At 43.9% G+C, this 16,920-nt stretch overlaps 1 protein-coding gene across 4 annotated transcripts in view; it reads left to right on the top strand.

Moving 5' to 3' along the window:
* The first annotated feature begins 5,105 nt into the window (after nucleotides 1-5,105).
* The window catches only part of EDAR (ectodysplasin A receptor), a 71,559-nt gene continuing 59,744 nt past the window's right edge, over nucleotides 5,106-16,920 (top strand). The window contains exons 1-2 of one of the 4 annotated variants that reach the window (XM_048962564.1): nucleotides 5,106-5,388; nucleotides 14,129-14,298. In XM_048962564.1, the coding sequence (XP_048818521.1) occupies nucleotides 14,266-14,298 (33 nt within the window). In that variant the 5' untranslated portion in view covers nucleotides 5,106-5,388; nucleotides 14,129-14,265. Of the gene's footprint in view, nucleotides 5,389-5,461; nucleotides 5,518-14,128; nucleotides 14,299-16,920 lie in introns of those variants that run through there. The other 3 variants (XM_048962555.1, XM_048962573.1, XM_048962583.1) reach the window with 3 other exon arrangements.

The following is a 16,920-nucleotide window of genomic DNA, read 5'->3' as shown; positions in this document are numbered from 1 at the left end:
TCACCACCATTATCCATGCATTTTTGCCAGCAATGAAAAAAGCCTGCGTGCTGGTCAAAACCTGCACCAATGGAGGTGACCCACTGTCACTATTACTACCGCTGTAACGCACCACCCACCACCTCACTGTGCTCACATCCACTGCTTGGTCTCCATAAATGTTCAGCAAGCATCAGTAAATGTCAACAGGTGCCTTTTTTTCCACATAGAGGAATTAAATGACAGCCTTGCTCCATACACACTCCATACACAATATCTCAGGCATTTGTGTCAGAGTGCCCTTCTGCTGCCATCTGTCACACATGTAATGTGTGGCAACAATATGCGGTGGAATATTGATGGGAAGGTTCAGCTTCAAATCACCATCATCCACCTCTGTCATTGTGGGCCAACATCATAACATAGGAGGCATTACTTTCAGAGCAGCCCTTGTAAAATAAACAATATTGTTAATAGATAAATAACAAAACAGTTTAATTTTTAAAATAAAACATCAAAAGAATGAAAGCAATAAAAGCATAACTCTGGTGGGATATGTGATCTGTTTTTGTGACACTGACGCATCAGACAGGTTCGATGGCAGTGGCTGCAGTTCTCAGTGAGCTCTCCAGGTGCTCCTCAGAGATTGTTGATGAAATCTTACTCTTCCTGTGCATCATCCTTGCAAACAGTTATTTCACAAATGTCTGCACTGCCAAAAGTGATGGCATGAATAAGGTGTGACTGTGAAGTGAGGGATATTTCTGTCTGCTAACAGAGGACTTACGGAAGTCTGGTAAAGAGACATGACAACATTTTTTAGTTGAATATCTGACTGCAACTCTATACATTTCATTTGAAAATTTAAAAGTAACGTATTTATATCAATTGAAAATTGAGTTGCAAACGTAAATTGATGATTTTTTGTGATTTTTTGATTTTTTTAGGTCTTAAAACCTATTCTCAAATTCATTTCTCACAGCTGAAAGCATGGCAGTGCATTTTTCTCTGTTCACAGTTCTGTGTTTAGCCAGCGTATCAAAATGCATACAATTATTTGCCGTAACTTGAGTCAGCACTGCAGTGAGCCTTCCCCTGTCCTGGTTTCAGTTGAGACAATGCTAATGGCACTCCGATGTTTGGTTGCTGCTGAGCAATGAGTGCTCTCCTGGGGCTGGGATGGGCTGCTCGGCTGAGAAGAGCCACCACCATGATGGTGTGTAGCAGTGGGTGGCCACAGGAGGGGCTGGGCTGGGTGTATGTAGCCTGTGGGCTGTGGGTTGAACTTGCCTGACTTAAGGAAAGACACAAGCCATTAGAATGAACTTAAGGAATATTATAGTGACATTTCCAGAGAAGGGCAACGAAACTGGTGAGGGACCTGGAGAACAAGCACAAGTCTTATGAGGAGCGGCTGAGGGAGCTGGGATTGTTCAGTCTGGAGAAGAGGAGGCTCAGGGGAGACATCATTGCACTTCACAACTTCCTGAAGGCAGGCTGGGATGAGGAGAAGGTCAGCCTGTTCTCCTAGGCAACAAACAGGCCCTGAGGAAATGGCCACAAGTTGTGCCAGAGGAGACATGAGGAAGAACTTTTTCTCTCAGAGTGGTCAGGCACTGGAATGGCTGCCCAGGGATGTGGTGGAGTCGCCGTCCCTGGCAGTGTTCAAGAGGCGTCTGGATGAGGAGCTGCGAGAGATGGTTTAGTGCTTGTGGTAGCAGTGGTAATGGGAGGCAGGTTGGACTAGATGATCTTGCAGATCCTTTCCAACCTTGTGATTCTATGATTCTGTGATTCTATGATTCTATGGTGTGCCCCTTCCATGCATTCATTCTGATGTGAGGGATGTCAAGTCGCTGAGAGCACATTCTGGCTGTGGGTTTTGATTTTTTTCTGCTTAGTAACTGGGACAGGGAGAATCAGAATGAAAAATAGCATAATTTAGGCTAAATATGTAAAACATAAAATCCTCTGGCACCCCTCAGATCCATGATGTGATAAACCATCCTCAGACAAACATCTTGCTCCAGAAGAACTGTAACTTAACTAATGAATCCTGATTTGTGTCTTGTGGGTTGACTGACTTGTGTGGTCTGAGAAGATGTATGCTTTTTGGGTGGCTGGAATATGTGTGAGGTCTTGCTCCACATGTAATTGTTGCTTTCTCATAAGGTGCATTCATGTGGTGCTTTTCTTGGATTTGGGCAACAAACTGGGGACAGCCATCTTTAACTAGCTGTGCATTGCTACAGACTTCTTCAAGCGTATCTTTGTTGGAAAGTAGATTCAAAAGATTTTAGGAGGAAACACAAACATTGAACATGTGAACCTTATTTCCACAGGAAAAAGGGCTAAAATCCTACCGTTCTCCATCTGTCTTCTGCTCCAAATCTTTTGCCTTTTGTTGTCTTGCCATCTTTGTTTCTTCTTTGGAACAGTTGTATCCTGTGGGCTGTGGGGAGGCAACCTCGTTCCTTGCTTACTTCATCATATCTAGTTAAGCAGCCCTGCTCACAGGATCCTACCATCATCCTTGTCTCTCATCTAAGCTTGTTATAGCAAGGAACTAAATTCAGGGAGTATTCACATGTTGCTACTAGCAGCTGCCCCTTTGGAAGGTCAGCAGGCTCTGCCAGGCTCTGCACTGTCACAGTGTCAACTGTAAGCTTTTCTTCTCTGCAGGCAAGAAGGAAACCATATGCAATGCAGCTCTGGGGTCAATCTTCAACAACTGGGGCCATTAAATTGGATGGCCTTCTTAATACAATGAAAAAGTGCCCAATCATAACTTAATTCTGATTCATAACATAAGGTTTGGTATATGCTAGATCAAAACAAGTACACTTGTTTTAAATGCCCAACAGAATAGTGACACTCATGTCAGCTGTGGAGTATTATATAATAGATAATAGATAACAGATAATATAGTATATAAAGAGAGATAATAGACAATATTATCTAATATATAATATGTAAGATATAAAGAATCATAGAATCATAGAATTGCTTAGGTAGGAAGAGACCTTAAAGATCATAGAGTCCAACCACAAGCTAACCATCCTACCCTAACTCTAACAACCCTCCACTAAATCACGTCACTGAGCACCACATCCAATGGTTTTTAAACACATCCAGGGATGGTGACTCAACCACCTCCCTGGGGCACCAATTCCAGTGCTTAACAACCCTTTCTGTAAAGTGTTTCCTGATATCCAACCTAAACTTACCCTGGCTCAATTTGAGGCCATTTCCCCTCATCCTGTCACCTGTCACTACTGAGAAGAGACCAGCCCTGCTCTCGCTGTAAGCACCTTTCAGATACTGGAAGAGAGCAATAAGGTCTCCCCTCAGCCTCCTTTTCCCCAGACTGAACAGCCCCAGTTCCTTCAGTCTCTCCTCATAGGCCATATTCTCCAAGCCCCTCACCATCCTTGTTGCCTTTCTTTGGACCTGCTCCAGCACCTCAATGTCCTTTCTGTACTGAGGTGCCCAAAACTGAACACAGTACTTGTGGGGCCTCACCAGCGCCGAGTCCAGGGGCAGAATGACTTCCCTGGTCCTGCTCATCACTTCATTCCTGATACAAGCCAGGATGCCATTGGCCCTCTTGGCCACCTGGGCACACTGCTGGCTCATATTCAGCCAAATATGACATATTACTGATGACAGCATACTGTCCATCAGTACACCAAGTTCCCTTCCTGTCAGGCAGCTTTCCAGCCATTCCTCCCCAAGCCTGTAGGGTTGCCAGGGGGTGTTGTGACCAAAGTCACAATATATAATCTATATCTATATCTATATCTATATCTATTATACTATATATATAGATAATACATAATAGATAATATCTATTAATACATACTAATATTGATTATATCTCTTAATAATATTATATACATTACCTATCATCTATATATACCTATAATATGCAGTTTTTATGAATCTTCTATCCTTACATCACTGAAAGATTTCCCTTAACGAATATTTTTCACTGATCTACCTACCACTGTCAGCTTTCCACACCAGATGTTGAGTGCTCACAAATCTGGCTGCAATGTTGACATGTCAACCTCTGGGTTAACTGTATCAGTTGCACTCAAGCCATTTGAAGGTGTGGTTTTTTGTTTGGTTGCCTGTTCCTTTTTTAATCTTATTTTCAACTCAGTGTTAAATAATATCATCTGAGTAAGTTATTTCACATTTCCTGATTTTAGGGAGCACCGGCTCTGCAGAAATAACTGTCATTCCCTGAAGCACAGCTAGCTGACAGCTAGAATTTGCAACCTGTCAAAAATTTCAACATTGTAAGAATTTTTTTTCTTTCTTTTTTTTTTTTTTTTTGCGTTAGAAGAAAGGAATCAGTGATTTAGAAAGGTAGCTGTGACATTTTCAATCTGAGAAACATTGAGATGATTATTTTAGAGTTTTTTACAAGCAAGAGGGAGCTGTGCATGCCTTGAGCTGCCCGTAGCTCCAGGGGACCCATTGATTTTTGAGGTCTCCCAAGCTGCCCCATGGTGCAGTCCTGCAGGAAGTCTGGGGCTCCCAAACGTTTTGCTGAAGAACAGGAAAGTGAGGGAGGGAAATTCCCTCAAAATCAAGATGTTCATAGAATCATAGAATGGCTTGGGTTAGAAAGGACCTCAAAGATCATCCATTTCCAATCCCCCTACCATGCACAGCGTTGCCAGCCTCTAGACCATCCACCAGCTCAGGCTGCCCAGGGCCCCATCCAGCCTGGCCTTGAATGCCCCCATGGATGGGCCATTTCTGGGCAGCCCGTGCCAGTGCCTCTCTGCCCTCTCAGTGATAAACGTCCCTCTTGCCGTCTAATCCGTTTGTGTGTAAACGTTTGACATACCGGCATTTGCAGATGAGAAGTTCGATCAGCAAACTTTCCCCTCGTTCCTTCTATCCCAGGCACCTTCCCAGAAATGTTCCCTGCCTCCCCTTTACGAGGCAGAGCTGGCAGAAGCCGCTTCTTTTCCTGCTCCCGAGTAAAACCCCAATCCAGCCGGAGAGGAGCAGGCGGACGGGAGAGGATGCTGGGCGCCTGGTTTCCCCGCACCTCTAGGTGGGGTAGGCGAGTTTTTTCAGACCGAAGCCCTGTCCCGTTGCCTGCAGTTCGCAAAACTTCTCCGGCAGAGAGCAAGGAGCCAAGGAGAAGTTCTTGGGAAGCCCTGCGAGCCTGAAGGCAGCGCCCGGTGACAGCTGAGGGCTTCTGGGGGCCAGAGACCCCTGGGATCCTGTTGAGGACATTCATGCCGAGCTCCGTGAGGACGGAACACGCGTGCTGGTTGTGCCCGAGCCTCGGCATCTGTGAGAGTCCGTCCGAGCGCTCGCCCCGAGCCCTGTGCCTGCGGGAGGACCTCACCTCTGGGCTGCGCTGGTGGTGACCCCGTCTGTGAGGTATGCCGGCGTCGGGCGATGTGCCCAGCTGTCCCCAGAGCTGGTGCGGCTGCCTGGGGACCTGCTGTGCCGCAGGATTGTCGCTGGGACTCCGACTGGAAACTCTGTGGGTTTAGGAGTGACCGTTCTGTGAGTTTCTGTGCTCCCAGCAGTAAAGAACTGCTTTTATTTGATTATTTGTTTATTTATTTATTTATTTTCTGTGGATGCCAGAAGATAGTTGGAGATCTTGGTAGCATCTTTGATTCAGAATGCTTTAGGTGTATTTATTACAGGGAATCTCAATGTTCTGACCTGCTCACAGATCTCAGTGAGCCTGGTGAACCTCGAGTGGAGGTACGCATTTCTCTAGAGGATGGGGGCACTGCTGGTTTGGGTCTCATGTTAATGTTGCAAACTGATTTGCCTGTGCATTTTACACTGTTGCTACATATTGGAAATTACGACCACAGTGGAAATTAGCACAGCAGCGGCAGCATAGAGGCTGGCTGCATGTGCATGTGAATACATGTTTGTAGCATGCCGATTTTTATTTCCTCTGCTTTCTCATCCTTGCTGTGTGAGTGCTGAGGGACTGAGGTCTGGAGAGGAAAGCTTACCCACTTTGTGCCCTGTACCTGTACTACCTGAGCAGCTTTACATGCCACCTCAGCCGCCTCTGTGGGAGCAGATTGCTCAGCCTGGGCTAACACCCATCTCAGCAGCAGAGGCAAGTGGCCTGTGTGAGCCTTGTGTGGTTGTGGCTGCTGCTGGTACTGAGCTGGTTGTCTGCTGCCACAGTTATAGCACTAGTGCTGTGGATTAGCAGAAAGGGTGCTTGTATGCCTGAGGGAAAGTGTGTTGTCATTATTGCAACCTGTGACATTTTAGATGTTGAACGGCGGGGCACTGGGTAGCGCTTCAGATCTATTCCCTTATCTAGTGCAATGGTACCCAGGAGCTTAGGGGTGCCACCCAAAACCTCTTTGTATGCTTCCAGCTACAGTGAAGGCTTCCACACCTGTGGCTGCTGTTTGTTGGAACAGGTGAGGTCTATGGCTACTGCTGCCACTCCTCCACAGCAGAGGAAGGAGATCGTGTAGCGAATTGCTATTTTGCTTGATGGATCTTGAAATGTTTGGGTCAAATGTTTGAAATGTCTGGCACCTCTATGAAAAAGAAAAACAAAAAACAACAATAACCATGGATGATGATGAATTTTAAAAGGAAATTAATTTCATTGTGCAAAATGAAGTCAAAATCCCTGTCTGTGATCAGCATTACTCGGTCCTTCCTTCCCTGTCATAACTAAGATGTAATAAATAAGAAGTTCTAGGCATCCTCTACTGAAGAGCAATACCAGTAAGGAAGTAATTTTGAGATGCAAAGAAAACCAATCAGCTGAAGGAAATATACTATTTTCATCAGCAGCCAAGTTTGGCTCCAAACCACTCACAATTTCTCCTGAGAGCCCAGCTTCACTGGAGGTATCTGATAACTGAAACTCTTACCAAAGGTTGGCCCAGCTCTTTTGGCTGCCAGGGTCCAACACTGGTATGTTACTGTTTGTAAAAACGTACCTGAGCCCAACAGAGAGTTCAGATGAGAATGAGAACATGCCCAGAAAAAGACAGTATGCTTTTTTTTTTTTTTTTTCCCAAATAAAGATAGATTTTTCAGAAAACTGCTGCCACAAATAGGCTTTTTTCCCCTCTGTTACACCTAGATGGAAAACGTGTGATGTTTTAATTTTTCATGTCAGACTTTCAGGAGGTCGTTTTTGAGGGATCATACGGAATTGTATGCAGTGGAAATCGCCTCACTGGAAATGTTGAGCTGAATGTAACTGTACTGTAACGGTGTTTAGCATTCCTCTGGAAATGACTTCACGTAGAACATGGCAGCTTTGCGCATAAGGGTGACACTTCCTGGAGGACTGGAGTATTTTGACATGTCTACAGTTTCTAATCGAATCCATTTAGCCATACTAGATAAATGGTCCAAGTCTCAGTTTTCAAAAAATAGCAGCAAAAGCTTTTGAAGATAAGATTAATATTAAGATAATGTTTTTCTCATGTTGTCATCGGTAGAGGAATTCCCCTCTAATACCCTTGGCAGAGTAGTTTCCTTTAACTGCATTAGGATGGGACTGGGTTTCAGATAGTATCTATGTCGCTTCTCAGCTAAAAGGATAAATCGCAACATGAGCTTCTGTCTATAGAAGACTGAACCAAGAGGTTCCAGCAGGGCCACTCCCTGCATGAGTCACTTGTGAGGAGCTGGGGTACATCTGTTTTCCTCCTCCGGGTTGTTCTCCAAACCAGGTCTTTTCTGCCTTCTAGAGTTCTCCTCACACTCAAGGCCCAGTATTTTATTTTTTTATGACACCTTCAGAAGATAACAGGTGCTTCTTTTCACCTCCTGGAGCAGCAGCTGTTGGCGAGGAAAACACTTCCTTTCGAATACACAAAAATGTTCTGGCCACTGAGTCGTTAGGACAGAAAGCCGTTTGCAAAATCAGAGAGATCTCATCATATGTATTCCAAGGTGATAAATCCTTTTTTGACTGCTGTCTAATCCTTTATAGATATTTATCTCCTTGGAATACATATGATATATTTGACTGTCCTCCTCTGTAGATATTGTTGTTCTGCCTTTGTGGTCACTGTGTGAGCAAAGTACTTGGCCATACTTTTCCCAGAAAGCTAAGAACCTGTGTTCACACAGCAGAGAACTAGGACATCCAAGTATTATTTGGAGGCCAAGTAACTTCTTGTTCTTTTATTTGATTTACAGCTCATCCAATTCTATAAAAAAAACAAACTTGAGTTTCTGGGCCCCTTCAGTCAATGGCAGAGCTCCCACAAGGCTGGTGTGCCCAGCTCCTGCTGGCTCTGTGGCAATGCTCAGTGATCAAACGCTGCTTCCTGAGCCGTGCTAATGTTGCATGCATTTCTTCTGACTTGATGCATCTCAGATCTTTCTGTTTCTTCCCACCATGGAAATCAGAACAAAAGTGGAGAGCAAGTTATTTTCAAATTCATAAAGAACTCATTAGAAACAAAAGAATAAAAGATAAACAAAGACTATTTTAAACATTATCTGCTATTGTCTTTTAAAGAAGTTGAAGCTTTGCCAGTGGATTTTCAAGTCTCTGTGGAGACAAAGTCAGGGCCACATCCTCCTGATCTGATGCTTTTGAGTGCTGGTAATCCAAAATGCTTGGTCTGAATCATTCACCATGAATGTACCAACAGGTTTCACATTACCAATTGTCCTAATGTCTGACCATCTGCACTGCAAAATAAACAGCAAAGTCCTTGGTGGATTTCATAGAGTTTTTGGCATTTATTCATTTTCAGTCTCAGTTCTGCAGAATTGAGCTTTTTTGGATTTAATGCCTTAAATATTGCTCATTTCCTCTTGAGGCTGGTAAGGATTTACACAGAAGAAGAGACTGCCAGAGTTGTGTCAGTTTTATGGTGGAAAGGCTTTTTCAGGGGCTTGAAAAAGGTGTTGTTGGTGTTGTTTCTTGCTCCATAGCTCTCCTGCATTTGCTGGTATCTGAGCTGGCCCTTGCCAAATTGCTGTGCTCCCAGGGTTAGGAGGTTTTCCATGACCCAACCATCCAGGGGCTTCAGCAGCTGCTCTGATAACAAACACATGTGGTGTAAGCTGTGTTTTGGGAATGTTAGCTGGGTACGGTCCATGGCCACTGGAGATACTGGGAGAAAATTGAAACAGTTTATAATGCTTAGCTTGACTACACTTGCAGCATCCTGAAATACTGGTAGACCTAAGATCCTTTTGGTCTTGAAGGCCACGATAAGCCTTTTTGAAACCTATAGCATCCAACCTTTCCCAACTGATCTTCTGTGAAATATGTGCTTCCCTGTCGAAGCCTGGTGCCTAAAGATATGTGAGCTCCAGTTTCTCACTGTCATTGTCTCTGCCCTGAAAATACTTATGGATGTATGTCCCCTGCAGATCGTGTTAATGAGCCTCTGGTTCATTGGACATTACAGGCAGGACATGGTGCTGCAAAAATTGACTGAATCTAAGTCCAAGACAGATCTTTGGTACTAAGGAACCATGGAAAGATTCACTTTTTTTCCCACCTCCCCTAGAGGTTATGTTGTATACTAAGCTCTGTTACATCAGTCTCTACCCTTTGCTCAGCAGTATAACAGTCTGGGGACCAAAACAAAAACATATGGCCAAGTACCGAGAGAACTTTTAATTCTGACAGTACATCCATCTCTTGCTTCAGATAGATCACAAAAGAAAACTACTGAAGTGCCAGTTAAGCAGCATACAATTATTTGCAGATTGACTATCAGGATTTTTCTTTAATCTTAAGCAAGTACCATTTTAATAGTTCAAGATTCAATATTTACAATTATCCAGACCAGAACGTATTTCTATGGCATGCCCCATTTTTCTCTCCTGAATGTATACATGCTCTGCTGCTTGGAAGAGTGACTGAGGAGGGAAGAATATCTGCATATTAACAGCTGATAAATTGGCTTTACAGAAATTGGCTTCTGTCACTGAAAAGAAGGAGATAGATAGACCCTGTGCATCCAGATCACACATCTTGGAAGAGAAAAACAGCAGAAATATGAGGAACAGGCTAGGTGAAAGGCTAAAATGGCAGACTCTGCTAAATTACCTGATGCTAGTTCATAGCCTGCTATAGTTGAGAACTGTGAAACATCCTCAAACATGGGACTGAAATTTAGCATCTCTAACCAAGAGGAGTTCAAAATTACTAAAGTACAATTTCTTTTCTTAGAAAAATAAAAATATGTAACAGACCTCAAAGGAACAGAGTTTAGTCAGTGCTGAGCATATTTTCACACTGTCCCTGAAGCACAGTTGCAAAAGAAAAAAAGATAAATCAATCAACCAAAAAAACCCAAAAGCCCCAAGAAAAGGCTGAAGACGTGTTCTCTCTTTGTCACTTGAGATTTTGCCATTTCTTTGCTCAGGGGCAGTCGGTGACAATGGGTCCCCTGAGCTCAAAACTTTTGTATTTCCATAAATAGATGGGAGCTCTGCGTGGGCCTGGGCCCCCTTTCCATTCTCAGCCTTTTCCACCTGTGCGGTCGGCACAGCTCAGTGCTTCGCCTGCAAGCCACAGGAGTTTACAGGCTGGCAAATTGTCGTGAGACAAGGTTCACGTGAAGTCTGGCAGTCTGAAATGCACAAAGCGTTCGGTTGTGCTGGCGGTGGGAGGGCAGTAATTTCCAAGCAAGGGGCAGAGCACACAGCTGAGGGCAGGAACTATCTCAGCTGTCACTGCTTAATCCGTCACCAAGTCTGAGTGTCAGCACCCTCCAAGAGAGACAAAAGCAGAACTGAATATTCAAGCACTGTGGGGCACAGATTTATTTCATTATGTTCAAATATTGCCCCTTGATGGGGCTTGTCTCTTTAAATTTTCCATATAGAAGAAGCATATGCTAGTGTACTGCCAATTGAAGGGGTATATTTCTGTGTGCATATATAGATACAGTTGGTTTCTTTGGGACATAAAATACAAAGGGAAAAGCCATTGTTCTTTCCTGTCTCGAAATTTTCAGAAATTACTAGTTCTCACAAGCAGACCAAAACAGATAACAGATGGCACTGGCTAGCAACAAGGAAACCTAGATGCAAATCCACTGCAGTATATGCAGAACATCTCTGATGTTGCAGGGTTGTGTTTTCTATCATGGTTTCTAACCGGTTATGAGAAATGTCCTGCGCTAGCATTTTGTGCTATTTAACTGAATGTGAAAGGTGCCAATAACTCAGCTGATGGCCAAATGGCAAAATTGTTAAGAAAGGACAAAAGAAACGTGCAGGGGCTTGATGTGCTTCCCAGTGAAGCCAACAGGAGACTCTCCAGCACTCTCAGCAGCTCTTCAAATGGGACCTGTGCACCAGTATCTGGTGGACACCCAATGTCCACATGTATGTGAGCTATGCTGCAAAAGAGAAAGCGTGTTCTTGTCCATGGACGTTTCCTTGACCCAGGGAAAATGGTGCTGGTTTAACAGACAGCAGAAAGAGACATTATCCCTCAGGAAAGGCAGCAGGCCTGGCATGTCAGCTTCGCAGGTCCATGCAGCCCTGCACCCTGCCTGCCCCAGAGCTTCACAGTGACCACAGCTGGGACAAAGTACTGGGATTTGTCCATAGCTGTAGGGTACTCAAAGCTTGTTCAAAGCTGCTTTTAATTTAGCTTAAGTGGAAGTCAAACTAAACCCCTGAGCAGTATCTCTGGTGTAGGATTTTGGCGTGGGGAAATGCCAGGGCACCCTGAAGAGATGCCCCAGGGACACAGCACGTGGGTGAGCCACATCCACGTGGTTGCAGCTGCATGACTGCACACATTTTCCACTCACTCCTGCCCACAGTGTCACCCCTGCCTCAGCTTTTCAATCCCAGCCTGCAGAACAAGGAAAGTCAGGATGAGTTCAAAGGAAACAGGAGTCCCACCAGCTTCTTCCACCATGACCAAATCACTTCTTGCAGTGAACAGGTATCAAATCAGTCCCCAGTAAGGAACAGGAGAGGACCGAGCAGCTGTGAGGCCGATGTCTCAGTCAGGTGGGACTACAGTTACATGCTTTCTTCTCACAGAAATGGGCGCTTGCCAAATCTCCAGTGTAACACAGAGCGCTTGTTTCTTGTGCTGTAGAGCCCTAAGATAGCAGGCCTTGTATGCACAGCGACAGACAAATGTACTCAAAATGACAGCGGTTTCTACTATTTACTCTTTTTGCCTCTGCCCTCAGTGCTTGTATAGACAGATCCACGGCAGTGAAGACAGCCTTACCTTGTTGGAAGAAGGATGTGGTTAAATGCTCACTGTTGTTTTCTAGAAAATGACTGTCCTGATGGGGTGCCAGTCAAATATTGGCCGAAATTTGAGAGCGCCCATGTAGCTCACCCATTTGTTATTGTAAGTAATGTGTCCGTATCATGCATTTGCAGGTAAAACGCTTTCCTGCAGTCCTTCTCCCCTACAACACTGAATTTATGCCTACAGGGAACATTAACAGTTCTCCCCATTATATAAGTTATGTATAAAATTCAGTTTTTCTTTGAAGTGCTGCTTAATACTCCTTTTGCATTCAAGTAAAGCTGTCACTGAGTTCACTGAGATTTGCCCACGCAAGGAGCAAAGGCTCTGTTCCCTTGGGAGCATGTAAGCCATTTTCTAGTAATTTGTCTGCTAAGATGATAGATCTCCTTATTATAGCTCTGAAAACAGGAACTCTACTGTCTTCTAACAGAAATGACTTTACATATTTTATGATGCAGAGCCAAAGGCACTGCTCTTGTTAGCTGGAGTTGGTGGCTGTTTGGTTGGTCTGGACATGAGAATTATCAACTTCCCCTTCCTCTTTTTTGCTTTTATTAATGAAGGCTTTCTACCTCACTAAAATACATAGCTATATTTTTTTCCCTTCAGGTCATGTTATCGGAAGCTTTGAGTTGGAGGTGGGGGTAAAAAAGTTCACTTACCAAGTGAGATTAAAGCAATTAAAGACTATGGCTCATATTTAATTTACTCTCGTAGATACAATTTTTCATGCAGTGACAGCATCAAAACCTTTTCAAGTTTTATTGCTATTTCACATTTGGCAGAAACAACAGGAAACCATCTGTAGCAAAGCAGGATTGTTGTAAGCATAATATTCAGTAATGAAAAAAAGATTAAAAGAAAACACTGTTATCTTTACGTGATAGCTTTGAAGGCGTAAGGAGCAGGATGCCTGCATTTGCCCATCTATCTACAAGTATCATAAAGAGTTCTGGATGAGGCAAGAGTCTCAACAGTTGATTATTTCAGCAAAAAGAGCAAGTCCAATAGGAAATTTTAAATACATTTTTTCTTACTGGGATCTCTATGATGTAAGGATGCACGTGCAGGGGCTTTATCTGACTGCTTATTATATATCCTGACTCATACAGCCAAGCTTGTAAGTACACACACAGCTTCAAACAGGAAAATACTCCCACAGAGGGCAAGTGTGCCACTATCTGTCTTAAAACTTCAGCACAATGCTTAAAAGCCTTTTCTGGAACATAAGATTGTGGCAATTCAGACAGTTCATATTGTCCTACGTGCCCTCATGGTGCAGCATGTTCCTGCTTTGTTGTGAAAAGGCTGCAGGTAAAAAATAATTCTTCCTGAAACCTTTTATTAATTGGGGTGTCAGGTCTTCAGGGTGCAGTTTCAGGGGTGCTCATGGTAGCAGCTGAGTAATTCTGAAGCCCAGGGTCAGTCTGTAAAGTTGCAACTGTACTGTACTGTAAGTATTCCCCAATTTCTAGTCAGGCCAAACTACTTGTCAGTAAGTCTGTTCAACACAACAAAAGAAAACTTTCTTCAGATGTGCTCTACAATTCAGCCTGGGCTCTTTTCTCAAAATGTTGAAATTTTGACTGTGAATGAAAATGTGGAATTTGAAGTGAATGAGAAACAAATCAGCCGTTCTGTAGTTTCTCTGTCACTGACAGTATTTCACGTATTAATTACCAGCCTCAGTTTTTAAGATAGCATTTTGCTGTGCTAAAGTCAAAATATGTCAGAGAATGGCAATATCACCTCGTTATTAATGTCTTAAATTATAGCCAGACACCCTGTTTTTCCAGTTTTCAAGGCAAGTTATGAAGGCTTTTTTTTTCTTTTTTTTTTTTTTCTTTTTTTTTTTTTCTTCAAGTGCTGAGCTGATGAGACATTAAAGGTTTCTTTTTCAAATAGTTTGGCTGTTGGGTTGCTCCCTTCACTCACACCTGCCCCCTGACTTAGAAATCGTCTCCGCCTCTGCAGCATCAAACACTGAATTTACATAGACACAAAGAAAGCGTGGAAGACCAACAGCTCGCACAGTGATTAAGATGGGAATGCAGGAAGAGCAAAGCAGCTCAATGGTAAGAGAAATATCACAATACCCTACCTTTCTGCGAGGCTGACTAACCAGGGCTTTCCCATAGGAGGGAGTTGTGCTGAGGATGCCACAGGATCAGCAGTTGCATGTAGGGCTCCTGGCAGTGACTGAGCTGGTAACAGTGAGCCAGTCAAAGCTTAGACATGAGTCACATCTTGAACTTGTTGTGGTTTGTAGTGGCTAAAAAGGTTTTGTACAGCATCGCTGTACAAGTCTGGGACTGAGAAGTTATGGGCTAACACCTGGTAAAGCTACTGCCTGCTCTGGAAGGGAATGCTTGCTTTCAGCAATATGTTAGAGCCTTGCTCAATTCCATGCATTGCTCACCCACACCGTAGCCTGGGTGTGACTCTCCCTTACATTATTTTAATACCTTTACAAAGTACTCTGGCTTATTAATTCACTAAGATCTTCCTAATTATACAAGCATCCCTGAAGAATTTCAGAGATGTGCATAAGAAGTGGCAAACTTTTTCCTTAAAAAAGTGACCCCACCAAACTCAGTGGTAGAATGATGTATGTACTTACCACATCAAGTAAGCTTTTGTAAATGCATATGGCTTTTTGTTATGGAATTCTAAAACAGAAGCAAAGAAAATGAATGGGAAGTATAGTGTTTGGAGTTGTTTTATTCCTTCAGAAATTTCTGTTCATCCCTTTCAAAACAATTTTGGTGGAAACATTTGAATGCAAAGACTTGACAAGCTTTCTCAGTCTTGATGCCATGGATGTTTCCACCATTTATTTTAGCAGACTGCTGGTTTTGTGCTTTCATTTGCTGTTGCCTGACTCCTTGCCTGAACTGGACAAAAAATTGAAGAAAATGGTTGCACAAGCTGCAAAAGCCACGTTAATTAAATCAAATGAATGAAGTCCAAAAATACATACAAAAGCAAAGCTGCTATCTGTGGTATTTTCCCTGTCGTTACTGATGCTAGCTGGATTAATTTAACAAGTGTTGCTCTCAGACCTCTGCTTAGCTGCATAGGCATGTCCATTTTTGCCGAACAGATGAAAGTTCACAAACAGTTGTCTGAACTTCACAATGTTTTTCATGTAGAGTTTTCACCCTTTTTCATATATACAGATGAAACGCTTTTCCTTAATCACAGAAGAGCAATTAGAGGTGGGTGTGTGAGAAGTCTGTAGAATAACAAACAGACATTTGGAATCTTTGATTCAGGAGCACTTTGGGGTGAGAAGCAGAAACTTTCTTTTAGGTCATCTTCATGGACTTAATCCCACAGAGGAACTCGGGTGCCTCAGACTTGTCTCTTCACAAGCGGAAGTCTAAAATTTAGATCCTTAGAAGCCTTGCTTGCCTGCCCCTTCACCCCAGAGGTGGCTACATTCCTTAACACCCATGCTTAGTTCCTTGCATGCCTGAACGTGTGCTTCTGGACATGCTTTACCTGGCCGAGTCTGTGTCGGAGAAATGGATCTGTACATCATGTGTGAGTCCTGCTGCTGATGGTGGATGAGCTTTTATTATTAGCCTTTGCACAGCTGGGATGTAGGAGACAGGGCCTTGATGTCTTTCTCTGCCTGTTTCTAGCACTCCCTGGAATGCTCCCCATAGCACTGGTTCTTGTGTTTTCTATGTTATCTTTCCATCCCTGTAGATATCTGTAACTCTTTGGAGAGAACAGTGCTGTTACCTAGTGGCTAGGGTATTTGCCAGGGTGTACGGGGCTGTGGGGAACACTCAATCTAAAATATTTAAATTTTCTCTAGAGTAAGAACTGGAGCCCAGTTTCCAAATCCTGTCCCAGGTGGTGCCCCTTCTGTTGGGTTTAGGAGTCATCTGTCTAAGTGAGAAAGAGAACTGCCTGATGCAAACCAGGAAAGCTTTAACAGGGAGGAGCTGGAGAGCTCTGGCAGGGGGTGGCCTGCAGGGACTCAGCTACCAAGGGGTAAGAGTCTTAAACTGAAATTCAAACACAGCAGAATGTTTTCCTCCACCAGGCAGAGACATCTACTGTTGTGTTATCACACTGGGGGTATTTTGTGCAGAGAGATAGAGCAGTAGTAGTACTGTATTTTGTGGAAGAGAAGTGGACTGAAGGAGGGAAACCTACCACTGGGAAAGACTTTGGGGGAACTGATTGCCTGACTAGTTTTCAGAATCCCAGAATGGCTGATGCTGGCAAGGCCCTCTGGATCCCTCAGACCCACCCCGTCTCCAGAATGGCCACCCGGAGCAGGGTACCCAGGGCCGTGGCCAGGCAGCTGCTGGAGATCCCCAAAGAGGAGATCCCACAGCTTCCGGGCAGCATGTGCTGGTGCTCTGACACACAGACCACACAGAAGTGCTGCTGGTGTTCAGAGGAAGCCTTCTATGTAGGATATTCCCAGGAGCCTTGCTGGAGCCATGACTAGGGCACATGTGCTGGCTTTTGAGGTCTCCATTTTGAGGCTCTTCTCAGGCTCTGGCAATAGCAAAGATGCTGCCACTAAACGTGGCCTCCATGGCTGGGGACTCAAGTCCATCACACACTGCTCCTGTTACAGATCTGGTCCCTGGCTCTGATCTCTGGTGAAGCAGAGAAATTTCTTAGGGAAAACATGTACAAGATTATCCCAGGATGTTTTAAACTGGGGAAGG

Source organism: Lagopus muta, chromosome 1, assembly GCF_023343835.1.
Source record: "Lagopus muta isolate bLagMut1 chromosome 1, bLagMut1 primary, whole genome shotgun sequence".
Taxonomy (NCBI): Eukaryota; Metazoa; Chordata; class Aves; order Galliformes; family Phasianidae; genus Lagopus; species Lagopus muta.
Note: the sequence above shows the minus strand (reverse complement) of the source record. Positions and strands in the feature narration are given on the sequence as shown.